Source organism: Guillardia theta, assembly GCF_000315625.1.
Source record: "Guillardia theta CCMP2712 unplaced genomic scaffold GUITHscaffold_31, whole genome shotgun sequence".
NCBI classification, from domain to species: Eukaryota; class Cryptophyceae; order Pyrenomonadales; family Geminigeraceae; genus Guillardia; species Guillardia theta.
In genome coordinates, this window is record NW_005434643.1 from 423,965 (window position 1) to 451,464 (window position 27,500).

The window sequence follows — 27,500 nt, forward strand, 5'->3', positions numbered from 1 at the left end:
ATCAAATTGCATAAGCCCACAACGAGGCCGAGCAACATTCTAGCATTCTAATAAACTCACATAATAATAATAATAATAGGGTTTAGGGTTTAGGAGGTTCCTTATTTCCTGGCAGGTTCCTTATTTCCTGGCAGGTTCCTTATTTCCTGGCAGGTTCCTTATTTCCTGGCAGGTTCCTTATTTCCTGGCAGGTTCCTTATTTCCTGGCAGGTTCCTTATTTCCTGGCAGGTTCCTTATTTCCTGGCAGGTTCCTTATTTCCTGGCAGGTTCCTTATTTCCTGGCAGGTTCCTTATTTCCTGGCAGGTTCCTTATTTCCTGGCAGGTTCCTTATTTCCTGGCAGGTTCCTTATTTCCTGGCAGGTTCCTTATTTCCTGGCAGGTTCCTTATTTCCTGGCAGGTTCCTTATTTCCTGGCAGGTTCCTTATTTCCTGGCAGGTTCCTTATTTCCTGGCAGGTTCCTTATTTCCTGGCAGGTTCCTTATTTCCTGGCAGGTTCCTTATTTCCTGGCAGGTTCCTTATTTCCTGGCAGGTTCCTTATTTCCTGGCAGGTTCCTTATTTCCTGGCAGGTTCCTTATTTCCTGGCAGGTTCCTTATTTCCTGGCAGGTTCCTTATTTCCCACTTGGACAGTCGGACTCCGAGGGAGGTCAACATAACTTAACATAACATGGCATGCCAGGCTTCAGTCGGAACTTGGAACACTCAGTGCGCCCGAAATGATTCAGGGCCACAAAAAATATTTCACTGTGGAACAACTTGAACTTGAATTGAGGGGGTGTTCGGCCTGAAACTTGATCTTTGTGTCACGGTCACTGCCGCGCAAGCAAGTCCAACCTACATGGAACAACTTGAAAATTGAGGAGGTGTTCGGCCTGAAATCTTTGTGCCAGTGTCACGCTCCTCCAAGTTTCAAGTTGTTCCATATAGTTTGGAGCAAGTCCAACCTACATGGAACAACTTGAAAATTGAGGGGGTGTAAGAACTCGCCGCCGATAAGTTCTTGGAGACGGCGAGAAGTTCAGGGTATTGCGTCTCATCGGTAGACGAAGCTCAGCGACTCAGATGGAAGTGGGCTTTGACATAGGTCTGGAATTAAGGAATCAGGACACGTGGCCAGTGTCCAGGGCGCTGTGCATTGTACGTTGGTGGTGTTGTGTGGTTCTTCTGAGAGTTCTATCATCATCAGTGAATGTGTTAGAGACCGTGACTGCACAGCTGTGTATCGTTGCCAGGTGAATAAGGTTGGGGTAAGGATCTCAGGTGTACTGAGAGATAGTGTTTGGTCTTGGGTTAAATAGCCTGATAGAGTCTGGCCAGTGAGGTCACCGGTGGAGGTTGATTCGATTAGCCGGGGGTGTTCGGCCTGAAATCATTGTGTGTCACGCTCCCGGAGTCCAAGTTTCAAGTTGTTCCATATAGTTTGGAGCAAGTCCAACCTACATGGAACAACTTGAAAATTGAGGGGGTGTTCGGCCTGAAATCATTGTGTGTCACGCTCCTGCGGCCTGAAATCATTGTGTGTCACGCTCCTCCAAGTTGTTCCATATAGTTTGGAGCAAGTCCAACCTACATGGAACAACTTGAAAATTGAGGGGGTGTTCGGCCTGAAATCATTGTGTGTCACGCTCCTGCGGCCTGAAATCATTGTGTGTCACGCTCCTCCAAGTTTCAAGTTGTTCCATATAGTTTGGAGCAAGTCCAACCTACATGGAACAACTTGAAAATTGAGGGGGTGTTCGGCCTGAAATCATTGTGTGTCACGCTCCTGCGGCCTGAAATCATTGTGTGTCACGCTCCTCCAAGTTTCAAGTTGTTCCATATAGTTTGGAGCAAGTCCAACCTACATGGAACAACTTGAAAATTGAGGGGGTGTTCGGCCTGAAATCATTGTGTGTCACGCTCCTGCGGCCTGAAATCATTGTGTGTCACGCTCCTCCAAGTTTCAAGTTGTTCCATATAGTTTGGAGCAAGTCCAACCTACTTGGAACAACTTGAAAATTGAGGGGGTGTTCGGCCTGAAATCATTGTGTGTCACGCTCCTGCGGCCTGAAATCATTGTGTGTCACGCTCCCATCGCAAGTCAGCTTTGATGGCCATTATGGCCTTCACAGGCGTGGCTGGCCCTCCGAAGCTCAATCATGATGCATCGCCAATACGATATCAAATATCAAAATAAAAAATATCAATGTTGAAAGTTTCCCGCCACTGTGAACTCTGCGAAGCCGTACAGATATGAGGATGTGCAGCGTTTGACAGAGCAAGACAAGTCAGGTGAGCATTATCTCTTTTTTTCATCGAAATTATCACGGGAAGAGATCCAAATGACGTGTTCTTGATGCAGGTTGGAATGATTTGCAGCCTTTGGCAACTTGTATGAGATTGATGAACGGGTGAAGACTTTGGCAAGTGCCCAACCAATATTACAAACCGGTATCCAGGAGTACGTAGACGTACCAGTAAGCCGCCCAGCATACAAAACTCTCGAGACAATGGCTGCATACGAAGGGGGTTTCGACACATCGCAGAACTGTCCCGATGTGAAAAGGTTGTGACATGAAATGGGCACAAACAAAGATAAGTTCAGGACTCGGGAGTCGATCAGGTCTAGGCAAAATATTGACATGGTCATCTCACTGCATGGAAGAACATGCAAAACTGAAGGAAAAGCTCAACGGAAAGTTCTAAATGAACAGATACAGCGCATTTTAGCAGTCACGGTCGGAGCAGCTCGATGCTTGAAACAAAGATGATCCTCAGTACAATCGAATGATGACAAGTAAGTCCCGTGGTTCGTGAAGGATTCTTCATCCAATTCTTAAGGATGTGTTGGAACGATGAAACATTTTGCAAATCACCAATTTCATCACACTGACTGATGCATCATGTAAATATTACTGGTGTGAACTTGCATCAGATTCTGTTCATCGGATGAGCCGCTACCAAGCAGTTGATGTCACAGCAAACAAGAGAGCCGTTTTGAAGATGTTGATATTCCTGACCGTAGAGCATTCAAGATGTGGCCACATGTCACATGCTTCTTGGTTAACGCAGATACACCCTCGCCAGGCAAAAGATGGAACGTCTTCAGGATTACAGGGAGGTCGGTTGTGCTTGTACCCTGCTTGTAACTCTTCTAATAAAGATATGATAACCTGAATGTGCAATTCTGTTTGTTGATTCACAGTGTTTGCGACTCGATTGCAATCATCGAGTGCTTGCTCTGTTGAACAAGGCACTCCTCTGTAGAGCCATGCGACAAGAACACTACAGTTGCACGGTAGCATTGCGACACCAAGACAGGATTGATCCGATGAACGTCTCATTTATTGATACGCAAAGGCATCATCTGCACATTGCTTCATTTCTGACTAGGTTTCTGTGCAATCGAAATCCTTGTGAAAATATCATGACAGAGGAAAAATTTGAAGCGAAACGGAAAAATCATCGAAATATGATCATAGATATAGTGATTCATGATCAACAACGGTTCTCTACAGTCATCTATGCGGGCAGGAACAGTCATCTTCTGTGCAAACGTCTCTTCATGTATCGTTGAACGGTTGAGTGCATGTAAGACTTGCCTCCATAGAAAGGTGAAGTGCATGAATCCTGACTGTAAGACTAGAAGAATTGAAAGCAAGTGATGACATGAGAACACATATCTAGACAGAAAAGTCGCTCAAGGTACAGCTGGATACAAATTTCTCACAAATCACAGTCATGCATTTGAGCGCAACGTGCAACCTACGGCAATTTGAATAAAGGGTCAATCAGAGTTGATTCTGTTCAATGGTGTATCGATTATCAATTCCTTACCTGATCATAAAAATTTCATCTTGTCTTCGAAGAATATTTGCAAGTACACCCGCGGATTGTTTGAACCTAGGGTGCATATTCCATTGCAGGATGGATGATTCAAACCTTGGCCCAACCTGTAGAGTTGAGAAAGAAGCTCGATCATCTCTTACAGGTATGATATGAGATCTTCATCTCATTTCTATCTCAGTTGGGTTGGATTCGAAGTCTCTCAATATCAAAGTTCATCCTGGTGAGTCAGGAAGGCACCATTTCATCGCTTCTTGCTCGTCCAGGGAGAGGGGGCTTGGGGAATGAGAAATGGGTGTTACCCCCACCCCCTATTGTAGAGTTTCAAACTCGTTCAAAGGTGGGTAGTTGAGGGTGCTCCATACCCACCCCACCACCCAAAATGACTCAAACGGAGGGGTTCTCGGATCCGAAGGAGTCCCGCCTCCATCACCCCCTCTCATTTGAATTCAAGATGGTTCAGGCCGACCCCACATACAGGCTTGCAGTTTTCTTATGTATGCCCATATGATTTGATCGGACAGGCCCCAGGTTCAAGGGATGAAGCAATTCACCAGCATGCTTGAAGATTTTTCATGGGAGTGGGGTTATACTTGTACCGGATGTGTACAATACATAGGGGAGAACCCCGAATGGTACCAAAAGAGTACCAAAGTCACATGGTTCGGACTGTACTAACTGGTACCAAGAAATTGTACTCAAGAAGACCCTACCCCTGAAAAAGTTCTGCTTGGCTCTTCGTGATTTGAATTCGGAACACGGTCGGAAGACCCACCCCGCCCCCACATGAGGCGTGGTATGCGTGGATTTGAATCTACCACCCTCACCGCGAAACGTTTTAGAGCTCCAAGGTCAATTGAGAAAGGCAACGCTATGGTCCGATCCGTCACGGATTGTACCGTGTCCTCCGAGGCTCCGACGGTACGGTACTGATTTATAACTTAACTTTGACGGTAAAGAAATGGTCGTACCGTGTAGTAGAGTGCCACGGAGCGCCGGCCGCTCCCAGAGGCTCGGTCACGGTCAACGGTGTAGACGTGCCACCGTGCAGACTCACAGCGCCCATGTGCCGGCTGACTCGATGAAACAGTCGGAGTATGAAATCACTCGTTTTCAGCATGACCTGTCCAAAAAAAGAATCAGCGAGATAGAAAGCCCCCTGGAGCAAACCGTAGAGGGCAAGGGAGGCGTTCCGAACAAGTCAGCAGAAACCAATAAACCTGTTTGCAGAAATCTTGACGACATTCAACCCATGCAGACCTCATATCCTACCCATCCCCTCTCAGCTAGCACCAAGCCTAAAGCAAAGATTGATCATCCTCGTACAGTTGTAATCCAGTCCAGAACCAAGAGCGGTCTCATCCGCAAGGATAAGCCCGTCCATGTCACCAACCAACTGCTGCAAGACCTCTTCCACATGAAGCAAGAAGACGCTGCCTCCTTCCTGGTACCCCTTCCTCTCCCTCCTCTCCTCCAGTGCATCCGCTCATCTCCCTCTCCCTATCATCTCCCCCTCGCTCCTCCCCTCCCCCCCGCTCTCGGAGGCCTGCTCCGCCTTGCGTACTTACGTGCACCTTCCCCAGGGCGTGGCCTTGACCAGCTTGAAGATCGCTTGCAGGAAGCTCGGTATCATCCGCTGGCCCTACAAGCGAGGATGCCGCCAGTCCTCCCCCAGCCCAGCTGGCTCCCCCGTCGACTACATCAGCTCCCCCTCAGACATCGTCGGCTCGCATGGCAGCTCGCCTGTAGGAGACGAGCTCGACGGCATCGAGCTCGACCATGTCGACACCAGCACGAGGCCAAGCAGCTGGATGGAGGCGTCGGAGGACACAGGAGCATCGACGGCTATGCACGTGGAGGAGGACAACGCGGGGTCGGCGGCTGGAAGCCTCAGCTCTGGCAGTGTCGAGCCGGGACCATCACAGGGTCAGGAAGGAGGAGGAGAGAGGCGACGGGAGACGGGAGACGGATGGTGCAGCATGTCAGACTGGCAGCCGGGAGAGGGGGCGTTTGTGGACATGACGGAGTCAGGGGAGGGGATGGGCTTGGGGTGGCTGGAGGAGTACATGCCAGGGGGAGGGAACGAGTACTTTATGGGGGGAGTTTATGACTACGTTATATAGATGTGTGAAAGGAGACGAGAGAAATGTTACGATGAATATACACAAGAGTTTCACACGTGGTGGGCTTACATGCAGCCATCGAAACCAGAATATGTTAGGTAGATAATGTTATACAATGATTGATGCGCAGAAGTACATAGGGAGTAAAATAGAACAAAATTTCGAAGGTCTCCAATATGAATCTCGGAACATGACAATTTTCAGGCCTGTAACATTTCAGCTTAGCTTTCAGCTGACCGTATCTAATAGCCTTGCAGTGATTTCCCTTTATGTTGCAGCGTTCGCGCCTTTGCCCTCACGCTTTGTCGCAGCGTAAGGTCTCCTTCCACGTGTCGTACTTCTTCATGTTGCGATCCTTGCGATCCAAAAAGAATTGTCAAGAAGCTATGCAAGGATTCAGGGGCAGAGAAGGGATGGCGGAAGAGAGGGAGAGCGAAAAATTGGAGGGGGGAGGGGGTCGGGGGGCGGGCAGGAGGGAGGAGGAGTTGGGGGAGGGGGGGCTGCAGGTATGCAGGAAGGAAGGATGGGTAACACAGAGGAAAGAGATGAGGGGAGGAGGGGAGGCAGGACTGGAGGCAGGAGGGGAGGAGGAGGAAGAGGGGGAGGAGGGGGAGGAGGGGGAGCGGGGGGGGGGGGCGGACTTGCTGTCCGATCCTGGTCCGATCCAGGGGTCCGATTTTGACCAGGGAGTGGGTAGTAGCGGGGATGAGGAGCACAGGTACTAAAAGTGGAGCAACATGCGATAGTCAGGTTGGGGGAGGAGGAGAGAGGAAGAAGAGAGGCAGAGGAGGAGGAGAGAAGGAGGAGAGATGAGGGATGGGTATGCATGAGCACCGCACAGAGTCGCTGTGGTGTGAGATGAGGTAGGGAGCAACCATAAGCACACAAGGAAAGCAAGAAAAGGGAGAAGAGAGAGATTAGGTGGCGGGGGGAGGGAGGGGGGGGGGGGTTATCATGAGAGTGTGCGTGAAGAATATTTATGTGCCCCTGTTGACGACTGTTGCAGGTGCAATGAGGTATGTTGACGAGAATGGCTTCATGTTCCCAACCTTGATCTCCCTTGCCTGCATATCTCCAGCTCTCTCGTTTCTTTCGATCTAGTCTTGCCATATCCTGCTTTCTTCGGACTTACCTCTTCATGCTTCCCTGCCTCTCCCCTCCCCTTCCTCTCGTCCCATCCGTCTCTGCCTTCTTCCCCATCCACTGCTCCGTTTCAGCCTGACTCATTGGAACTCCAAGACTATTAGCTCGGCACAGCTGTTGACATGACTAGCTTGCGCTTGAGAGTGAGATGCGTGTAGCCCCCTCCTCTTTGTTGCTCACTGCTGGGTTGAAGGTGCTGGAATGCGACTTGCGCTGCCTTGCTCCAGTCATACCGCGTGAGTGATGATGATGATGCTATTGACGACGACAAAAACAACGATGATGAGGATGACGATTACGACGATGACGATGACGATGACTACCACTACGATGATGACGACGATGACGATGACGATGACGACGACGATGACGATGATGATGATGATTATGATGATGAAGCTTGTTGAGGACACACGGAAAACATGAGGATGGATAACAATTGCGAACACAGAGACGCTAGAAACGTGCGAAAGGGCACTGCCGGATATACATCTTTTCGTTTCTTCGAGGGTGGTACCGCAATCCTGTCAAGTCTATCTAAGAGCTCCTGACGCGTGCGGCAGATACAGAGCATGGGATCCAAGACTTGCGCGACTTTTGTGAAGCCAAGGACGCTGCGGCCGTCATGGGACGAAGAGTTTTCCCTCATGGTGCGATGAAGGATGCGAGGAGAACATCCGACATTGACGACTCGCCTGCTCTGACGCTATGGCTGCTCCCATGCCAGGTTGAGGAGGACAACGCTGAGTTGGAGATGGTTATATACAGCTTTCACAAGAGCGGTAAGGACGGGACGGACCGTGGAAGCTGCCCTGTGAAGTGTGCTGCTGTTTCCAGGGAGCCATACCTTCGTCGGGAGCGTGATAGTTCGCCTACACGTGACGTCGTCTCCGAGGACGTGATTGCTGCTGATGCCCATGGACCCTGCAGGACATCGAGAACGGGGAGACGGTCGACGAGTGGTACCCTGTGAAGCTGAACCAGGGGCTCAGGGTAAGATTTAGCTGTCTGTATGTGCTGAAGAGATGCTGGACGTCTCTCCCTCGTCCTCCCTTCTCCGTCTTCCTCGTCCCCTCGGCCACTTCCATTCACTGCCTTCACTTTCAACCTGTGTCGCACACTCTTTCTCTCTCCATGCATGCATGCATGCATACATCCTCTGTGCATCGTCCTACTTGGACTCGATCTCCTCCTAGCTCACTGCGCCTGCTCTTCCTTCTCTCGCTCTCTTTGTCATGTTGACTTTGACTCTCAAGAACGGGCGGGGGCCGGAGGATCCCCTGCTGCATGTGCAGCTGACTGTCGCGCAATTCCGGTACAATAGGAGAAGAGTGGGAGGGAGGAGGGGGAGATGAGCAGCGATGAGCAGAGGAACGAGGCAGAGAGGAGAGGAGAGGAGAGGAGAGGAGTGCAGAAGAAGGTGGGAGGGGGGAAGAAGTGAGCAAAGATAGATAGGAAGGGAAGAGGGTAAAATAATTGAGAGAGAAAAAGGGAGAGAAGGAGGAGAGTGAAGCAGCAGATGGAGTGAAGAATGCAGGCGGGAGGCTCGGATGATGTAGAGAAGAGAGGAGAGGAAGGCAGGCAGGAAGGAAGGAAGGAAGGAGAGGGAGGAAGGATGGTGAGGAGGAAGGGAGGAGGAGAGCTTACGATTGCGGCGTGCAGATGGGAGCCTCTTCCTCCTCGACCTCTCGATTTCATCGCTGAGTATCGAATGCCAGCACGAGTGAGCACTTGAGGAGAAGACTGTGATGATGTTGATGATGATACTGAGGAGGAGGAGGAAGAGGGAGGAGAATGATGATGATGATGATGGAGATGATGGAGATGATGATGATGATGATGATAATCAAGATGATGTCCCTCTGTTTTCTTCATCTCTTCTGGGCCCTTTCCTTAAGACTGACCACCTCCTTCCTCCTCTTCCTACCATCACTCCCCCCCCTCCCATATCCTTTCATGAACACTCACTTGATGATTCTGGTCACAATCTGCTGCCCTCGCATCATTGGCTGACCAGTTCTCGCAGTCCTTCCCGGGGAGAGTCTGCTGCTCAGCCCCGTCTTGCCCCGTCTCATGAGAACAAGAGCACAGCTCGAGTGGACGGAGGAGGTAGACGGAGACGGAGATGGAGACGGAGACGGAGACGGAGACGGAGAGGGGGAAAGGGAAGGGAACAGAGTCAAGGGGATAGAGGGTGAGTCAAGGAGGAGGAGAGAAGGAAGGGGGAAGGAGGAGATGGGGAGAGAGAGGAAGGAGATGGGGAGAGGATGAGGGTGGAGGATGAGGCAGATGCGAGAGGTGGTCGGTTGTTGAGAGGATGGGCAAGGGCATCGATGTCTGAGTAGATCAGTGATGTCTCGCTGTGGTAATAAGGATGTCACTTTGATCGTCTCGTCTGATTAGCCTCGTCGGTGCTTCTTCGTAACTTTCCCCCTTTGGTGCCTTTTGTTCTCCTCTCCCTCAACGCTCGGTTCACTCCCTTCTCCTCCTCCTCCTTCCCACTGTTCTCCATCCCCTCCTTCGTCATCTTCATCATCATCTTCATCCCCATTTCCACCTTCTTGCTAGTGTTATTGTCTTCTTCTCATTCCTCGTCCTCGGTCCACCTGCCCTTCCCTCTCGCTCAGCCTCAAACAGGCGCAAGAAGCCCATCCAACCTCAGCAACTCCTCGCTATCCTTCAGCTGGCTTCTCATCCTTGACCGCCTTGTCTGCAGCCATCGTCAGCCTCCTCCCCTCAAGGTAGATCCTCTCACTCTCTTCCTCCTCCTTCACTTCCTCCTTCTCCTGCAGTTCAGCTCCGCCGGCCTCTTGCTTCTCCTCCTGCCCCTCCTCCTCCTGCCCCTCCTCCTCCTTCTCGCCGCCAGGGGTTTCGCTGCTCGCGCCATGTCAACTGGAATTGTAGTCGCATGGAGTTTCACCTCAGAGCTCGGACCGGATCAGCCTCGTAGCTGACTAGCCGCAGCCTCTTTAGCACCTGAGAGGGGGCGAGAAGTTGTAGAGGTAAGACTGAAGGAAAGGGGAGGAGGACGAGGAGCAGGAGCAGGAGCAGGAGCAGGAGCAGGAGCAGGAGCAGGTTGCTCTTGCTGAAGAAGGAGAGGGTGAAGATGCCGATCATGAGAAGGTCGAAAAGAGCTTGAGGAGGGAAAGAAAGGAGAGAGAGGCTAAGGGAGCGAGCGAGGAAGGATTGGGTGGGAGGGGCTGGGGAGCGAGAGGCTGCTGACTTACCTCCTCCAGGTTGTGTGTGAACATTGACGACGAAGAGAAAGATCTTTCAGATCCTGTGGAGGGTCAGGGAGATGGGGACGAGCAGGAGGTGTAGAAGAGAAAGGAGGGGGAAACGGAGCAAAGATGGTGTGCAATGCAAGAAAAGTAGCAAGAGGGAAGGAGAGTGAAGGGAAAAGAAGAACGATAACAGCACGAAGAAAACAAGTGAGTTGAAAGCAGGAAAAGGATGCGCTAAGGAGAATTCGCGATGAGAACAATAAAAGAGTGAATATCAGTCACTTGACCTCCTTCACCCTGGAAAAACAGTCTGACAGACTGATCAAGGTAGCGCCTGTCGATATAATCATAATGCATACTCAATTACAATCATATCAAGACAAACCCAAAGCTTGTCTTGAAAATGTCCATCTCCATTAACTGATTCGCTCCGAATCTCAGTGATGTTTCCTCTCTCCCGTCTCTCTGACCTTGTCTTTTAGGCTCTTTTCCTCTGTTGGTTCGGGTGGTTGGCTTTCAACGGCAGCCTCGTTGTTCACCTGTGATGCAGAACTCATCATGATAACGACAGTTGCGTTCATCACAACAAACACGCAGTGAGTGCAAATGTAGAAGAAGGAGGAGAGGAAAACTGATCAGCAGCAGCAGCTACTGCTGCTGGAACAGAAAGGGAAGCACGAGCATCAACTCGCAGCTGACTTACATCTTTCTCCTCCTCCTGCGGCGGCTGCTTTTGCTTGAGGACCTCGTCCGGAACAACGTAGCAGCACCTCAGCTCGTCCTCGACCTCGAATTTCGCTTCTCCTCTGCCGAATCATCGCCGTCACCTCGGAGGAGGGGAAGAAGGAGGAAAGGAGCGCAGCGGCAGCGGCGGTTGGAGCAGGAGCAGGAGCAGGAGCAGGAGCAGGAGCAGGAGCAGGAGCAGGAGCAGGAGCAGGAGCAGGAGCAGGAGCAGGAGCAGGAGCAGGAGCAGGAGCAGGAGCAGCATCATCAGGGCACACCTCTCCCTAAACAAGGCAAGACGCCAGTCGTCCTTGCCCGCATCTCTCTCACCCGCCCACTCCGCAGGCTTGATCGAAACGGCTGCAACAGACGTTACAAACGCGCGAGGAGGTCAGCTGTACGTGACCAGCCATGTAGGGAGGAAGTTCTTTGTTGACTTGCGAAATCTTGACCGAGAAGTCTGCAAGAAAAGTTAGCTGCAGATGATCCGCCTCCTGCTCCTGCTCCTGCTCCTGCTCCTGCTCCTGCTCCTGCTCCTGCTCCTGCTCCTGCTTTTCCTCCTCCTCCTCCTCCTCCTCCTCCTCTTCCTCCTCCTGCACGCAACCTCTTCTCAATTTCTTCTCTTCTCCTCCTCCATCTTTCTTTCCCATTGCCCTTCCCCTCCCTCCGCTTACCTTGTGCAATCCTGCTTATCCCTCTGCAGACGTCCATCTCAATCTCCAGGCTCTTCTTCCTCAAGCTCAGCTGATCGCCACTAGGTCAGTGGGAGGACAAGGCAAGGACGGCGGCCGGACATGGTTGCGGTCAAGCTCTGGCTCCAGGAAGACTCCCATCTCCCTCAGGTGGAAGAACAAAACAGCAGGCGAGACTTTGTCTGTCTTCTTCCTGTTCAGCCCGTGAGCTGCCGCACTCGTGGTTCCCTCCTCCCTCACTCTCCGTCCACCATGGTGCTGTACAAGGACTTTGGAAGGGAGCAGAGCTTGCAGCCATCCTTGCTCAAGGAGTGAGCGCGAGGGGTTTTGACACGGGCAGAAAGAACAAGAAGCGAAAAAAAAAGTCACAACCTTTGAAACCTCGATCTGCAAGGAGCAGCTCTGAGTCTGCAGGTCAATCCTGCAGCCTCCTGCCTTCCTCGTTGAGAGAGTTCAACGGACGTCAAACTCCAACCTGCTTCCAGCGGCGACAGCTCCCATGAAAGATACGGGAGGTGCTGACGGACGTCCTGCCCCCCTGCTCAGCCCTCACAGCACATGCTCGAGCACCGCACAACCTGCATGATCGCAAAGGGACCGAGCTGGCGGGAGGAGAACGACACGACGGGCTGGAGGGGAGAGATCAGAAGAGGAAGAGGAGGAGGAGGAGGAGGAGGAGGAGGAGGAGGAGCTCACAGGAGAGTCCTCGGAGACGACAGTGTCGTTGATGTCCTCTTCAACCCACGTCTGACTAGTCTGGTCGTATCGCGCGATGACCGGAGGCTCGAAGAGGAGGATGTCCTCGGGCAAGGTGTACCTCACCGTCATAGGAGGGACCTGAGCAAGAGTAAGTTGAGACGTCACAAGAGCAGCGAGTAGGGGTGAAGGGAGGCGGGGGGAGGGGGGACAGCGGAGAGAGGCAGTGGAGAGGAGAAGAGGAGAGGAGGGGGGAGGGGAGGGAAAGCAGATTAGAAGAGAAGAAGAGGACAGGATAGAAAGAAAAAGGAGCAGGAGAGAAGGAGGAACGGAGAGGAGGACTGGGGCAGGGAAAAGGAGAGCAGGGTCACCTTCTCTCTGATCCCAGTGATGGGATCAACAGGTCCATATTCGATCTTCTTCGCTTTATCGTCTCCTTCTTTCACCTTGCGACAAGATCAACAGCAATGACAACAGGAATGACAACAACAAAAGTGATGATATACGAAGAACACACCTCCCTCCCTCCCTCCCTCCCTCCCTCCTCAACAACTTAATCGTGCAACATTGCTAGGAAGCTCATCGAAGCGCCGCCATTACCTCCAGCATGTGCCATCCCTTCACGACCTTGGGGAGACGCTCCATCTGCCAGCATTCCTCTCAGCCCCCACCCCTCCCCTACCTCGCCCAGCTATCCCCCGAGTCACCTCCAAGATCTCGATGACGAGGACCCCTCCCAGGGTACACGCAAACTGGTCGCCTGCCAAGACTGTGAAGGAGGGTCCTACCCACCCCCAGCCGCCTTGCTCACTCTCTCCGAAGACAAACGGGTCGTCGGGGACGTGCAGCAGACGCAGGGCGACGTTGTTGGTGATGATGGGACGAGGAATGTCCGTGCCGAGGCCAAGGTCTGCGATGAAAGGATGTGACGTGGATGTTCGTGTCAGCGAGTGATGGCGATGGGAGGAGAGGAGCCTGTTGGGATGTATGTGCCTGAAGCTCAATGGCAGGCGATGGGCAGCAGAGAATTCCCTTCAGGCCACACGACAGGCGGGATGAAGGAAGCAGGACAAGAACAGGAGCATGATCCAAAAGGACGAGAGCAACGAAAATATTGAGGGCACATCACAAGGAAGCATCAAAGGGCTATCAAAACATCTGTTGGCGGGGGAGACCAACGTCTCGTCACCTGAGTAGTCCACAGCCTTCAGCCTCAGGTTCTTCGCAACATTCACCCACCTGAGCTCCCCGTCAGCCCCTACCCTCTCTTCCTGCCTCTCCTCACAGCCCGAGTCGCATCCTCGTCCCCCTCTGCGACAGCTGCATCTCGTGTTTCTCGTTGGTGAACTCGTCTCGCCGCAGCAACTGCTTCCAACGTCACCGGAGGATGATCGACGCCGTCCGCAAGGCAACCAGCTGTTTGCAGATCTTGTCGAAGGTCGAGAACATCTCGGAGAAGAGGCGCCTTCGAAACTGCTCGCACGACTGGCAAGCGCTGCTGTTGTTGGACTTTGCATCTTCCCTGGACGCATCAAGCATCTATCACGATCCCCTCGCACACCCAGCGCTTTGGCCTCTACCAACGACACCTATGACCCCCGCGTGCACATTGTAACCAACCAGCCAGCCCTCGCCTCTATCAGCATCTCTCTCTGCATGGAGCAGCACCGAGGCAAGATCTTGCTCCCTCCCCCCCTCCTCCTCCTCCTGCTCCTCATCCTCATCCTCATCCTCATCCTCATCCTCATCCTCATCCTCATCCTCATCCTCATCCTCATCCTCATCACCATCACCATCATCATCATCATCATCATCACCATCATCTCCATCATCGTCATCATCATCTGCGCCTACCGGTACACGGACAACTCATGACAGATGAAGAGCATCTCGTCAGCTTGCTTGACAGCATCTTGCAACATGTTTATGGAGTCTGGGACATGAAGCTCGTGGATGTAGGAGTTCAGATCAGCCTCATCCCTCACGTCCTGCTCCTGCCCAGCTCAGTCGCCGTCCCTCCAGCACCCTGTCGCACCGGCAGGTGTGTCGGTTGGAAGAACCGCTCGGATTCTCGCTCTTCCTCCTCCTTCTGCTGCATGAGAGCAACCTCGCTAGCTCGCTGCCTCCGCTCCTCCTGTACTTCCTCGTCCTGTGACTGAAGCTCCTCCCCCGCGCTCTTGATCTGCGTCATCCAATGAGGAAGACAGCAGGCAGAAAGCAAAAGCGACGGGGGGTAGGATGCTACCTTCTCTCGCCGAGCATGCTGTGCGGCCGCATACTCCTCTGCCTCCCTCCTCTCCCGTTCCAGTCGCTCCTGAGAGGAAACAAGAGTCGGAGCGTCAGTGGCCAGGACCTCTGGACTTGCTAAGATCCGTCATAGATCGTTGACGTAGCACCCACTGCCGTGATAGACCTTCCGGTCTAGTTCCTACCATTCTCAGGCTGATCCCACCTCACGAGGTTATATCCCAGCTTTTCCCTCTTGAGTTCCCATCCCTCCGCCCTTCCTACAACGATCCGAGGACTCTACAGCATCGGTCGGAGCTACTTTTAACTAGCCGATGATTCTTTTTGCTGCTGCAATCTCAGTCTTCTCCTCTCCTCACAGTCTCCTCCTCCCCTCTCAGTCTCCTTCTCTCCTCTCGCCGCGCCTTCACCTGCTCAGCAATCTCTGCTAGTCGAGCTGCTTCCGCCGCTGCCTCTGCCTTGAGCTCTGCCTTCGTCTTGGGCTTCGGAGCCATGGCAGGTCAAACTCGACTTTTAACCGTACGGTCAACCGCCGCTTTGCGGCTTTCTCGTCCCCCCTCAGCGGCCGCCGTAGTGACGGGCCGCCCAGGCGGCCCGGGCCTGTTCTGCCCGCGGCAGGCCCGCCGGGCCATTCAAGGCTCCGGGCCCGCCGCCGCCGGCAGCGGCAGTCCCGCCATGATCATTTCTGACTCCGACTCCGTCCCTCAGGCCGCAGCTCGCTGTGTCTAAGTTTGAAGTCTCTCAGTCTCGGAGGCTCGCCGACAGTGACTCGGAGCCACGGTCACCGGTGGGCCACCGTCGTTCAACCGTTCCGTGGCACTGGCACTGACCGCCGGTGACTCAGCCCGGCCGGGCCTTCGGGAGCCACGGTGTCCGACTCAAGCACCCGGGCTTTACTACGCCGGCTGACAACGGCAGTGAGTCACCCGGTTGCTAGTAACTGCCTAGTAAGGCCCCCGCCCGGCCGCCCGGCGCCCGGGCCGGGCCGGCCGCCCGGCCGCGGCGCGGCCGGGCCGCCCCGGTTGGCAGTGGCCCGTTTCAAGAGTCCGAAGTTTCCGAAGTTCGGGGGCCGGCGGGGCCCTCAATGACCGTTCAGTGCCCCAGTGGTGACTGCCAGACTCGGACAGGCTCCCGCTCGGACGCCGGGCCAACTGAAGGCTTTCCTTTGTGACTCAAAGTTAAGTTAAAAATCAGTACGAGGACAATCAGGACTCCGGGGAGAGTCAAGGAGGCTTGACCCTGACACTGTCGCACAGGCCAAACGGAGAGAAGAGAAAAGACAGCGAGAACCAAACCTAATCCTGCCGACTGCTGTCCCCCGTGACTCGCTGGGCCGCGGCACTCGGATCGGACTCGGACGCCGGGCCAAGGAGCAAGTCCTAGGGTGAGGGCGCCGGGTTCAACGGTTGCCACCGACTCACAGTGACTTCATTGGACTTCCGTTCATTAATTCAGCCACTAATGTCAGAGGGCATACCTCAGACCCTGCCGTTCGGAAATGCACTGCCGCAAGTTTGGTGGGTTGACTTGTCAACTTCGGTACCGGGTACTACTACGCGGCCATAGCAGGTAGTCAAAGGATACCTGAAAGGACTGCCGCAACTTCCGCTCACCAGCGCGTCAGCAGTCGCCATGTCCTCGGAACCCAAAGATTCGCACCACTACGTCGTTGTTGATGGCCTTGCCATCGCCAACAGAGGCCTCAGGGTGACGATAGCATGCTCCAACTTTGATTCTCCTACTGCTCTTGCCCTCCGGGCCGCCTGCCCCTGCTGCTGCTGCTGCTTCCCGGAGCCCCCCCCCCCCCTGGCTGCTGCTGCTGCTGCTGCTGCTGCTGCTGCACGTCTCGCTCCTTCCAGGCTTCTCCTCCCAGGCTTCTCTTCCTCCCTTGGTCTTGAGACTACCTCTACTTTCCCTTTCCCCCTGCTGCGCCTGGTCCTCCTGCAAACTTGTGGATTGTTCCGAGCAGCAGAGGAGCGATCAAGAACGAGCATGACTGTGGAGCCTTCTAGATCCCTCCCAAGAAGCAACCAGCCACAGGCAGAGTCAGACTCGGGTCTGCTCGTCCGGTGGAGGTCTACAAGCCCAAGGCGAGCGTCCCGGACAGGATGGACCTCCGTAGGCTGCATCATCGCTTCGTCGCCCCACTCATATTGTCCGGTAGGCAAGTGGATGACCGACGTCGAGTACCAGGGGCAGACAAACTCGTGAGGGTCGCCCATGCCGAGGGAAAGGTAGCTGATCCATGGCAGCTGCTGCGCCAACGCGGTGGCGGGAGCCTACGAGTACCTGTGCAAGCGGCAGGCAGAGAAGACCGGAGACACCGTAGGAGATATCTCGAGGTAATCCGTATCAGATCGGCAACAGGTGACGCAAGCTGCTCTAACAACATGGCGCAGGCTCTTCATCTACTACGTCGGTCGCCTTGCCGACGCTGCAAGTGAGACGATGGAGCTATAGCTTCACCTTGGAGTGATTGCGAACTCAGTGTACAATGAGGAGCACCTTCCGCTCGAGGATGGCGGGATGACTGTATGCTCGACGACGTGGTTCTTCTTCGGCTGCTGACAATGACCACCTGCAGGTTGACGGCGCCATCAAGGCTCTTCAGGTTTGCGTCAGAGTCAACTTGATGAGGCCGGACATTTCATGCTTGTTGCGACAGAGCAAGGGAGCGTGCCTTGAAAAGAACTGGGACTTTGACGGGAGCAAGATCAACCAGAAGCCGCATGAACATTGCTTCGAGGAGGTACCTAGCTCCTTCCAACCTCTTGAGCTGAGCAGTAGAGCTACAGGCCCTGAAGTACAAGATCCGAGATGCTTTGAAAGTTCCACTTGACCTCCAGACCATGAAGGAAAGTCTCTCGGAGCATGCAGACGTACCGGCTGAGTGCTGCTGCAGACGTGCCTGTCGGACGGTTTCCCCATCGTCTTCGGGCTGAAGTTGACCGAGAGCTTCATGAAGCCTGCCAAGAAGTTCGCCTCCTCCCTTCCTCCTCTTGCCTTCTCTCAGCGCCTCACAGCGGTTACGTTCCTAAGCCCGACCCCAACGACCCCGACGCCTCTGAGCATGGCGCGCATGCCCTTCTGCTCGTCGGGTAGACGGCGGGAAGTCTCCGCCTCGGTGGATGACCAGGAGGACGTGGCAGGTACTCGGACCCCGACCAATGCTTCATCGTGAGGAACAGCTGGGGGAGGTGAGGGAAGTTGCTCGACGAGCAGAAGGTCATGAGCATCTGCAGCACGTGGGGAGTTGATGGATACTGCTTCGTCGCTTACGACTACGTCTGCAACCCGGCCTACAACCTCGTGGAATACGTCGGCCAATGTGATGCATTTGATACATGGAAGGAGGGAGAAGGGATGTAAGGGACAGGAGATAGGAGAGAGACGGAGGTGGACAATGAGGATGGTGGTGGTGGTGGTGGTGGGGAGGAGAGGAGGGAGAGGAGGAGGAGGAGAGGAGGAGGAGTAAGGGGCGGAGAGGAAAGGAGGCAAGACAAGCACAGGGGCAGGAGGGGCTCGTGAGAGCCCGGAAGTGACTTCGTTTTTACAGGGGCAATCAGAGGCCTTGAAGACTATGACTTCACTCCTGAAGATGGTTGCTCGTCTATCTACTCCTCGATCTACTTCTTCTATCTACTTGTCGATCTACTTCTTCTATCTACTGCTCGATCTACTGCTCGATCTACTTCTTCTATCTACTGCTCGATCTACTGCTCGATCTACTTCTTCTATCTACTGCTCGATCTACTGCTCGATCTACTTCTTCTATCTACTGCTCGATCTACTTCTTCTATCTATTGCTTGATCTACTGCTCGATCTACTTCTTCTATCTACTGCTCGATCTACTTCTTCTATCCACTGCCTCTTATTCCCCTCTCTCCAGGTGTTCCTAGCCAGGAGCACATTGTTGACAGGTCCAAGGTAGTCGCGTCTCGCTGCATCTCATTCCACCTCAAGACTTTTTTATCCGCACGGCTACCTGCTTGCTCCCTCTTGTTGTTCTGCTGGCTAGACTCTTCCTCATACCTCATCCTCTCTCTCCTCCTCGAGTCCCTGGCCACCTGACGTGCAGCCCAGGACGACGAGCAAGTGAAGCCTCAGATCGAGGTTTCCTCCCTGCGCATGGCCTTGCGGTCGAGCTGACGATCTCACGGCAGGTGCGGGAGAAGGAGATGCATCCTGTTGACGGAGGTGAAGTGCTGTCGTGCTGTGCGAGGCATGGGATGAGACAGGTGGACGAATAGGCAAGGACTTCGGAGACATGTTCGATCCGCTCGCAGAAGCTCGTGAGAGACGATGCGCTCAGATGGGAGCGAACTGAAGTCTGGCTCAGGTCGAGTCTTCAAGGCCATCGACACGGATGGATCTGGTTACATCGAGCCAGGGGTGAGACTGCACTTACGCGTCCTCCCTCTTCGTCACCCCTGATCTTCTCCTCCTCCCTCCTCCCCCCCCCGCCCCCGGCCCCGACCCCCTCGCTCCTCTCTATCGTCTCCATTCTCTCGCTCCTCACCTGCTCAGGCTGCTCCTGCTGCTGCAGCCCTTGTGTGCTGCTCGCCCTCGCCCTCTCCTCGTCCTCTCCTCGTCCTCTCTCATCTATCGTGTTCAACTCTCATCGACTTCTCGCGCTGACCTTGCGGATGGCGTCGCAGGAGCTCAAGTCTGCCTATCGCCTGGTGACGTGGACGGGGGCGAGCTAGGAAATGCGCTGACGTGAGCCCGGCAGCAAGGGCTGTACATCACCGACGACCAGCTGAAAGCCGTGATGAGCATGGTGAGGACGACGAGAACCAGAGGAGGAGACGGTTGACACAGTCGCCGCAGTATGACACCTCCAAGGACGGCAAGATCGACTTCGACGAGTACTGTGTGGTGAGGCTGAGGGCATAAGAGCGAGAGGGCAGACATTCTGTGACCGCAGCTGCTCTGCAGATGATCGGCTTCAAGGACAAGGACGGCAACATTACTGTCTAGTCAGCCCACCGGCCACCGTCACTTAACGTCTGTCAGGTAGAATCTCATGCTGCCCCCTGGCCGTCTCAGTGCCACCGTGATGGTGGACTCTTCAGTGAACTTCGGAAGATACTCGACGTAACAGATTTTTTCCTCCGAGCCTGAGGATCGTCGACGGTCTGAGCCCAGGCTCTGATCATTTGTGTGAACTTGCCCCTGGCGGGCAGCGGCGGTGCCTGCCGGCGGCGTCCCAACTTAACTTGCCATGACCCGGCCCTTGAACTCGGCAGGCGCTCCGGCCCTCAATGCCCGGCACACTGGCTGTGACAGCCTGGCCCAGCCTGGCAATGCTCTCGGTCCGGCGGACTCCCGGAGTCTACGGTGGCACAACTCAGTGACTCAGGCACCCGGACGTGCGCACCGCCGCCGAGTGGCACTGTGGGGCCCGGCGAACCATGACCGTACGGGTGGCCAAATAATTAGTCACGTTTGTTAAATCGGTAAGTCATCGGTAAGTTTAGACTTCATGGTGACTCGGTGAGCTTCAAGTTCCGAAGTTCGGCGGCGAAGTTCGACTCATGCACAGCGGTGATCCGGGACGGGAGTCCGCGGGCTACGTAGCCTAGTAGTGCAGTGGCCGTCGGGCGCCGCGCCCTAAGGGCTCCGACTCTGTACGCCAGCCGACCGGTGACCTCAGCGCCCTCCGGTAGCCTGACCGTGCCAGCTCGAAGTCGGTGCGGCCCCGCGCTGCGGCCGATCGGACCGGCCGTCAGTCCCCGGGCCCGGCGACCCGCCCCGGACTCTGATGCGGCCCGGGCCTTGCGTGAACTCAAAACGTCGTGAGTCACTGAGAGCCTCGGAGATCTTGAGTTTCAATCTTGATTTTAGTCAACTCGGGATTTCAACTCATGGCCGTCTCTGTGGGGTGGGAACGGTAGGGTCCTGCTGTGGGTTGGGTAGGTAGGGTACCAACAGCCAAGTTGCACTAGGGGAGCTAAAAGAGGTAGTTTTTGATTTGTACGGATTCTGTCGGTGCAGGAAACGTTCAGCGGTACAAATAATCTGTCTAAAAACGATTTCATATACCGAGATATCAGTCTCGTACCTCGATTCTTTGTACCAGTATAAAACTGTTGTGCAACAACTTGTTTTGAATCACAAACTACTTAAAAAGTTATATTCAGGAGTGGCAAAGGAAACGGATCATAACAAATGGCTAAAATATAAAAAGTAAAAGTTATATATATATATATATATATATATATATATATATATATATATATATACTTTACAAGTGTGGAGGGCGGAATCAGTTGTTCATAAGGGTAGGGTCAGTTGGGTAGGCTTCCGTAGGACCCCGTCGATCCCTCGAAACTAGAGGTAGACACCAAGGTGGGTAGTAATTTATTTACTGAGCTTGGTGGGGTGATAGTACCCACCCCAATCAGCGGTTATCTTCCTGACAGCGAGTGATTTTCGCAGGGGTCATGCAAGAGCCTCTCTCGTACTACCCCATCTTTGACTGACATTTTCCCAATCGTCAGACCCTACCCACTTCAATCCGACATCTGACCTAGTACCCCACCCACCCACCACCCCCGACAATCGATGAAACCTTTCCACCCTACCCTGGGTATTGACCCCTGCAGGAACGAACCCCCACCCCATCGTTTTAACCTACGCTCATTTGTCCATCCCTGGCTAAATGCGCCACGCAGGTACCCCGAGAATTAGACCAGCCTGAGGGTGACACCCCCGGTGAGAAGGTGGGTACCCCCGGTAGAGTGAAATCAGATCGTTCATTCTCAGATGGTATGACCTTGTACGGAATTCACTAGTACCTGCCAGATGAAAACTCGGAAGCAGGGTAGGGTCATCGTGACCACTGTGACTTCGGCTTGCCATCACCGGATACATGGTACCCCTACCTATGATACTCGACCACCCACCCCATCATACATGGACGAGTTAGAGTCGCTGTGCCGCGCATGCCGCGCGCTTCCGCGGCTCTTCGTGTTAGCAATCAACGGCATGGGCATGGTCGTGGGGTCGTTATCCCATTTATCCTTCATGTCGCAATTTCTATGCCACCACTCTGAGCTGATTGTCCTACCATGATCACCTGCATAACCCCGTCACGATTGTAGAGTCTCAGCCTAGCATGCTGGAAAGCAAACCCTGCAGTGTGTAGGGGTAGTTTGTATTCATGGTAGGTCGCATTATGAATCTACGGTGCATCTTAACATGATTGATCATTTCTTTTATTATGATGCTTACAATCTTGCACAGTAGTTCAGTATCTGATTTGGTCATGTGAAACTGCTGTCCATTCAAGATGCAGCCTTGCAGACGTAGCCGTTTGAAACCAGTAGCAGGGTGGCAAGAAATTACTGTCTGAATGACAATCATAGTCTGCATAAGTTTGTCGTTGTGAATGATCTGACAGAGTGCATAACCCTTTGATAGTGAACGAAAACAAGCACCTTCTTTAGTTGGTCCCCTGGATGTATTTCACGTTTCAAAGATATCTGAATGTGTCTGCGGATGTTTGATATTGGATTTCTCTTGAAGATAATCAATGTCTCCCGTCGTTTCCTCTCCTCCATGTGCTGACCATGGGAATTTTCGCAGATTGCAACCATGCTCTAGGGAATTGAACATGCGTAGAGGATTTTTCTGACACAGAAGAGTATCGGACCTCCTGAGATGCAGCGCAGCACTATGTAATGCTTTCTAGAATCTTGACGATTCCAGGATGACTTTTTGTGTCTGATCAGGTCGACATCCTCATCGTCTTCCAGCTCATACAACTTGATAGGGCAGGTATTCTTCAGGTGGGACTAGGTTGTCAAATCGTAACCTTGAGCTCAAGTTGCGCGGGAATAAGAAGTACAAGCTTGTAAAGAAACTGGGTATCTTGTGTCTCTTATAGATCTTCTAGATGGTGATTGTCGATTTAGGGTCTGGATCTTTTGGTGAAATCTTTCTCGGCACGCACGTTACCAATGGAGCCGAAGTGGCTATTAAGTTGGAGCCAGTCAGAACGATGCACCCGCAGCTTCTGTATGAGGCGAAGGTCAGTGAGATCCAATCTCAAGGAGCTGTTAAATTATGCCTGCCTAGGTCTTTCGACACCTTCGTGGCGGACAGGGAATTCCGGAGATCTTGTGGGTTGGCACTGAGGGTGATTCCAATGTGATGATCATGGACTTGCTTGGTCCGTCGCTTGAAGATCTGGTAGATCAATAGTTTGTATTTGAATCCTCTGACGTGATAATTGCATGATCAGTTCAACTATTGTCACCGTAAATTCTCACTCAAGACTGTGTTGATGGTTGGCGATCAGGTAGTTTTCATGCGTGTAGGAAAAAATGATGCATTTTTGACACTGCATTGCTTACAGATGATAACCCGTCTCGAGTATATTCACAGCAAAGCTTTTCTTCATAGGTTCTGATATTTCACTTCTGGTTTCCACTGAATTGAACTCTGCTCGGAAGAGACGTGAAGCCAGATAATTTCTTAATGGGGACACATCGGAAAACTCATCAGGTCTGCTTCAATTAACTTCTGCTTTTCTCTTGTACCGATGGAGTCTGTCATAGGTCTATATTATCGATTTTGGACTTAGTAAGCGCTATGTGGATCCTCGCACAAGCCAGGTAAGCGTAGTGTTCTAATGTCGGCACCCCGGCTCACTTCGCAATAGCACATAGCGTACCGTACTGGTAAAAGCTTGACGGGTACAGCAAGATACGCCAGCATTAATACGCATCTGGGATTGGAACAGGTTACTCTACTTCTACAAAGGTGGATCGTCATGATTTTGCAGGGCCGTCGAGATGATTTGGAGGGTCTCACCTATGTACTTTTATACTTCCTTCGAGGGCAGCTTCCATGGCAAGGGCTTCAGGTATGTGCAGCGATTAACTCCAAATATTTGACCACGAAACTATGAAGGCTGCAAATCAAAAAGAAAAATATCACAAGGTACATTATCGCGTTATTCCTCATGCAGCACTAATTGGGCTCGTTCAGATTTGTTTGAAGAAACAAAACGTTCCAGTTAGGGAGCTGTGTAAAGGCCTCCCTGCGGGTATCCTGTGCACCAGGCATCGCATTTTTCATTGACTGCATTATAGAATTCGGAACACTCCTTTGCTACTGCAGAAATCTAAAGTTTGAAGAAACTCCTGATTACAACTATTGTAGAAAGGTAGCAGGACGATGTTATGTTGAATGAGATGGTGGTCACTGTACATTTGGCAGTTGCTGCGAGAGGTCTTTGAAGCTCACAATTTCACTCTGGATTACGTGTATGATTGGACTATCAAGCAAAGGGAAGCAAGCTCGTCAGGCTCCAGCGCGACCGTGGAGCCCAACCCTGAGGTAAAGAGTGTTTGTCTTTTCGTTCCCGTGTTGCACACTTGATATTGATCGCCAAACAACTTTATGACCACACATAACAAATTTTCTTTACAATCTCGTCACGAAGATCTTATCACGAAATGCCCAGTTGTCTGCGGAAGCTGAGCCAGCTGATTCTGGCCCCCGCGAAAGGTTTGAACTGAGCTTCGCATGGAATTCTCAATGGGCTGACAGTTGCTGGATCAGGGAGAGAGAGCGTGACAAGGAGAAGGACAAGGAAAGGGAGAGGGACAGAGAAGTCGACCCCGGGTTAACGAACAGCCCCATGGGTGTGAGTAGTCAAAACAATGCCTTGAGAGGCGGGGCTGTGAAGAAGAGTGGAGGGGTGAATGCAAAGCCGGTACCCGAGCTCAACAGCCAGGTTGTGGTGGAACTGACAGTTGGGGCAGGGGGACGTCAACAAATCTAGTCAATGTAAAACTCAGTAATTTTTCTGATTCTTCGATTTTCACCGATGCCTCGTTACGGACGTAGACTTCTGAACTCCTGTATGGAAAGGAGGATGCGGCAATGGTCTGCTGCTTGCAGTCAAGCGTCATTTTGACCTCTGTTGATGGATGCGAGCTACTCTCATGACGAGGATAAGCTTCATGGCTGATAATGAAAAACTTTGCACTGATTTTTAGAGGTGGTTGGGTTAAGGCAGAATCGTTGATGGGGAAAGATGCGATAGAGAGACTAGTCCTCCTCCTCCTTCGAGTGCAGCCACAGCCGCGTCCTCCAGCTCCCATCGACTGGGACCACCATGTACTCCTGCAAGAAGAATGAGGCAAACTACGAACATGAAGAGGGATGGGAGACAGAGGCAGAGGTCGTGTTGGGAGAGGAGGAAGAGAGAGAGGAGGGAGGCTCGTGAGGAGTCACCAGTTGCTCGCTGACCAACTCCCTAGCTTGCTGCAGCATCTGCCAGCAAGGAAGAGAGAGATCAGGGGAAGAACTAAGAGCGCGATCTCCGACTTCACCTCCCGTGATGTGTCGAACCTCTCGAGCTTCGGAGGGCCTGGAGAAGGCAGCACTTGAGATGTTGAAGAAGATGATGGTCGAGGGAAAAGAGCAAGGAGGACGGGAGAACGGGAGGACGGGAGGACGGGAGGACGGGAGGACGGGAGGACGGGAGGATTGAGGAGGATGAGGATGACTCTGAGGGTAGACGGCGAGGAGGAGGACAGCATGGAGGAGGACAGCATGGAGGAGGAAGGGAGGGAGGTGGTGGTGGATTTAGGAGGACCGGCGGCTGCCTGCTCTTGCTTCTTTTGTCCCTTGCCGAAACTGCGAGCCAAGTGAGAGGCAGCGACGTGCAAGCCTGCCTCACCTCATCATCCTTCTGAGCCGATTCTTGGCCATGATGACGTGCGCGGCCCCTTTGAACTTGTTGACTGCAGAGCCGTCAGGAGGAGGAGCAGCGGATAGAGAGAGAGGGGAGAGGGGAGGAGGGGAGAAGGAGGGGGGGGGAGGGGGGGGGATAAGCAGGAGGTGATTGAGGAGAGCGGGAACGATGAGGAGGATGAGGAGGATGAGGAGGATGAGGAGGATGAGGAGGATGAGGACAGTGCGGTGGTGGTGGTGGAACGATGAGGAGGAGGAGGGGCAGAGAAGGAGGGAGGGCATATCACGTAGAGCCTTCTTCCTCGCCTTGATATCCTCTGCCTGCCAGACTTGCATGAACTCAACAACCTGCCGACCCGTCAGCCACAACCGTCGAACGAGCGGTGACGTCACCAAGTTGGTAAGAAGGTTGCAGAGGCCGATGCCCATGATGACATACCCCATCATGAAGTAACCTGAACTCTCTTCAGCGCTACCGCCTCCACCAACTCTTTCAAGTCCTTGTCCTTCCCCTTGTCCTCGTTCTCGTACACGCTCTGTTCCTTCTGACCCTTTTTCTATCCTTCTTCCTCAGAAGTCTTCTTCTTCCCTCTCCCTCCCTCCCTCCCTCCCACTCCCTCTCCTCCCTCTCCCTCTCCTCCCTCTCCCTCTCCCTCACTCTCTTGCTCTTCCTCTTCTACATGAATCCCGTGAGTTCATCCCTCTCCCCCCCTCCTCCTCTATCTGCTCCTGCTCTCCCTCTACCAACATCTGCCACCTCCATCTCCTCCAAGCCTCTTGCCCACCAGACACGAAGGCAATCTTGACAGGGGAGCCCGACTTGTCGGCAATGTGTACGAGGCTGCAGGACTTGTCAGTGGGAGGGCAGGAGGAGGAGGAGGAGGCGGAACCCGTTCCAGTCCTCCACGAAGAGCAGAAAGGTAGAAAAGAGGCCTGAGCTGGCGGTGTTGAAGTTGGGGAGATCTTCCCTGTAAATGTCGTGACGGACAAAACAGGATAAGAAGGAGTAGTTGGAGGAGGACGCAAAGGAGGAGGAGGAGGAGGAGGAGGCAGGGGAGGGAGGAGGGGAAGAGAAAGAGAAGGAGGATGAGGAGGAGGAGGAGGAAGAGGAGGAGGAGGGGGAGGAGCAAAAGGAGAGAGGAGTATCTTACGAGGTGGAGGTGACATTGAGCTCAGAGGTCACGGGAGGAGAGCACTGGTGGGTTGGATGTGCCAGCAGCTCCATGCCGATGCAGCAGAACGCGAAGACTGTGCTTGCGACGAGTGCAGCGAAATCGAGGAGGAGAGGACCAACCTGAGGCAGGTGGATCACTGGAATGGGAGGAAGAAGAGATGGAGCTTGAAGAAAGACGAGGAGCACGCTGAGGCAAGAGAAGTTGGGGAGCAGGAGCAGAGGAAGCGGGTAGAGGAGAAGGAAGTGGTGGTTGTAGTGGTGGTTTCATTGGTGGTGGAGGAGGAGGAGACAGCGAAGAGATCGTATGGCTTACTTGAGTGCAGAAAACGATGAGATACCTTCTGGAAGGAGCATGGTAGAGAGCGACCCTCTTCATGAAGATCAGAAGAGCAGCAGGAGGAGAGGAGAAGGAGAAAAAGAGTGGGAGGGGTGGGAGAGAGACTAGAGAGGGAGGAAGGGCGGGAGGAGAAATGTACCAAAGATCGGACAGCAGCAGCAGCACTGAGCAGCTGTGGCCATGGGACGGACCATGATTCGGCTATCGCGACACAGTATAGAGCCTGGAGGAGAAGAAGGAAAGGGAGAGGGAGAAGGAGAAGGAGAAGGAGAAGGAGAAGGAGAAGGAGAAGGAGAAGGAGAAGGAGAAGGAGAAGGAGAAGGAGAAGGAGGAAGTGGAGGAGAAGGAAGTGGAGGAGGAGGAAGAAACGTGGGGGGTCATGAGTGCAGGAGACGGCAAAGGAGAAGATGAAACAGTCAGCCTTGGATTGCGTTGGAATAGGCGTACGAGGAGAACGAGGAGGCGGAAGAGCAGCAAAAAGAGGAGGAGAGGAGGAGAAAGTCGGAAGAGCAGCAAAAAAGAGGAGGAGAAGGAGAAAGCAACGGAGGAGGCGGAAGAGGAGCAAAAAAGAGGAGGAGGAGAAGGAGAAAGCAAAGGAA

At 53.2% G+C, this 27,500-nt stretch overlaps 8 protein-coding genes across 8 annotated transcripts in view; 6 read left to right on the forward strand and 2 right to left on the reverse strand.

The window, feature by feature from the left end:
- Positions 1-2,074: 2,074 nt before the first annotated feature.
- On the forward strand, positions 2,075-2,828 carry GUITHDRAFT_152455 (hypothetical protein; the record flags this gene model as incomplete). Its single annotated transcript, XM_005833218.1, has 1 exon — positions 2,075-2,828. A coding segment is annotated over exon 1 (171 nt), but the record flags the coding sequence as incomplete, so codon positions are not given.
- Positions 2,829-4,701: 1,873 nt separating this feature from the next.
- GUITHDRAFT_107906 (hypothetical protein) lies at positions 4,702-5,951 on the forward strand (the record flags this gene model as incomplete). The annotated part of the gene is made up of 3 exons (XM_005833219.1): positions 4,702-4,749; positions 4,919-5,275; positions 5,412-5,951. 3 exons carry the CDS (start codon positions 4,702-4,704, stop codon positions 5,949-5,951), a joined length of 945 nt encoding a protein of 314 aa, XP_005833276.1.
- A 1,011-nt stretch (positions 5,952-6,962) lies between these two features.
- Positions 6,963-7,501, forward strand: GUITHDRAFT_107907 (hypothetical protein; the record flags this gene model as incomplete). The annotated part of the gene is made up of 2 exons (XM_005833220.1): positions 6,963-6,967; positions 7,288-7,501. 2 exons carry the CDS (start codon positions 6,963-6,965, stop codon positions 7,499-7,501), a joined length of 219 nt encoding a protein of 72 aa, XP_005833277.1.
- Positions 7,502-7,516: 15 nt separating this feature from the next.
- Positions 7,517-8,449, forward strand: GUITHDRAFT_138391 (hypothetical protein; the record flags this gene model as incomplete). The annotated part of the gene is made up of 4 exons (XM_005833221.1): positions 7,517-7,607; positions 7,658-7,992; positions 8,025-8,087; positions 8,291-8,449. The coding sequence occupies 4 exons, from the start codon at positions 7,517-7,519 to the stop codon at positions 8,447-8,449; spliced, it is 648 nt and encodes a 215-aa protein (XP_005833278.1).
- Positions 8,450-9,766: 1,317 nt separating this feature from the next.
- Positions 9,767-15,170, reverse strand: GUITHDRAFT_138392 (hypothetical protein; the record flags this gene model as incomplete). Its single annotated transcript, XM_005833222.1, has 23 exons — positions 9,767-9,968; positions 10,015-10,070; positions 10,789-10,857; positions 11,022-11,124; positions 11,320-11,401; positions 11,448-11,501; positions 11,716-11,785; positions 11,836-11,991; positions 12,106-12,164; positions 12,209-12,263; positions 12,312-12,362; positions 12,430-12,570; positions 12,801-12,875; positions 13,030-13,074; positions 13,137-13,189; positions 13,241-13,339; positions 13,619-13,668; positions 13,715-13,794; positions 13,843-13,951; positions 14,284-14,423; positions 14,465-14,611; positions 14,675-14,743; positions 15,087-15,170. The coding sequence occupies 23 exons, from the start codon at positions 15,168-15,170 to the stop codon at positions 9,767-9,769; spliced, it is 2,049 nt and encodes a 682-aa protein (XP_005833279.1).
- Positions 15,171-16,308: 1,138 nt separating this feature from the next.
- GUITHDRAFT_107910 (hypothetical protein) lies at positions 16,309-19,657 on the forward strand (the record flags this gene model as incomplete). The annotated part of the gene is made up of 22 exons (XM_005833223.1): positions 16,309-16,383; positions 16,689-16,794; positions 16,841-16,883; positions 16,929-17,018; positions 17,076-17,116; positions 17,165-17,208; positions 17,261-17,287; positions 17,342-17,425; positions 17,579-17,652; positions 17,700-17,774; positions 17,826-17,873; positions 17,919-18,004; positions 18,233-18,277; positions 18,567-18,604; positions 18,761-18,790; positions 18,841-18,874; positions 18,916-18,969; positions 19,017-19,069; positions 19,336-19,359; positions 19,410-19,457; positions 19,508-19,555; positions 19,616-19,657. 22 exons carry the CDS (start codon positions 16,309-16,311, stop codon positions 19,655-19,657), a joined length of 1,209 nt encoding a protein of 402 aa, XP_005833280.1.
- A 2,607-nt stretch (positions 19,658-22,264) lies between these two features.
- Positions 22,265-24,682, forward strand: GUITHDRAFT_152456 (hypothetical protein). The gene is made up of 18 exons (XM_005833224.1): positions 22,265-22,359; positions 22,414-22,459; positions 22,509-22,548; positions 22,597-22,712; positions 22,760-22,873; positions 22,926-22,982; positions 23,040-23,086; positions 23,137-23,188; positions 23,242-23,298; positions 23,346-23,426; positions 23,469-23,549; positions 23,597-23,626; positions 23,675-23,732; positions 23,779-23,852; positions 23,906-24,025; positions 24,132-24,196; positions 24,251-24,404; positions 24,454-24,682. Exons 1-18 carry the CDS (start codon positions 22,343-22,345, stop codon positions 24,490-24,492), a joined length of 1,248 nt encoding a protein of 415 aa, XP_005833281.1. The 5' UTR covers positions 22,265-22,342; the 3' UTR covers positions 24,493-24,682.
- A 60-nt stretch (positions 24,683-24,742) lies between these two features.
- The window catches only part of GUITHDRAFT_138395 (hypothetical protein), a gene marked incomplete at both ends in the record, with an annotated part of 7,598 nt that continues 4,840 nt past the window's right edge, over positions 24,743-27,500 (reverse strand). Inside the window, 11 exons of the mRNA XM_005833225.1 lie at positions 24,743-24,817; positions 24,929-24,967; positions 25,027-25,333; positions 25,377-25,440; positions 25,678-25,738; positions 25,846-25,947; positions 26,135-26,231; positions 26,281-26,358; positions 26,542-26,684; positions 26,878-26,934; positions 27,041-27,124. Of these exons, the coding sequence (XP_005833282.1) occupies positions 24,743-24,817; positions 24,929-24,967; positions 25,027-25,333; positions 25,377-25,440; positions 25,678-25,738; positions 25,846-25,947; positions 26,135-26,231; positions 26,281-26,358; positions 26,542-26,684; positions 26,878-26,934; positions 27,041-27,124 (1,107 nt within the window). The remainder of the gene's footprint in view (positions 24,818-24,928; positions 24,968-25,026; positions 25,334-25,376; positions 25,441-25,677; positions 25,739-25,845; positions 25,948-26,134; positions 26,232-26,280; positions 26,359-26,541; positions 26,685-26,877; positions 26,935-27,040; positions 27,125-27,500) is intronic.

What these genes read in the sequence shown, in the direction of transcription:
- GUITHDRAFT_152456 (XM_005833224.1), top strand. An exon ending in CGCATCTGGGATTGGAACAG is followed by an intron (nt 23,427 to 23,468) that starts GTTACTCTACTT and finishes ATGATTTTGCAG; the next exon opens with GGCCGTCGAGATGATTTGGA. An exon ending in CCGTGGAGCCCAACCCTGAG is followed by an intron (nt 24,026 to 24,131) that starts GTAAAGAGTGTT and finishes CTCGTCACGAAG; the next exon opens with ATCTTATCACGAAATGCCCA.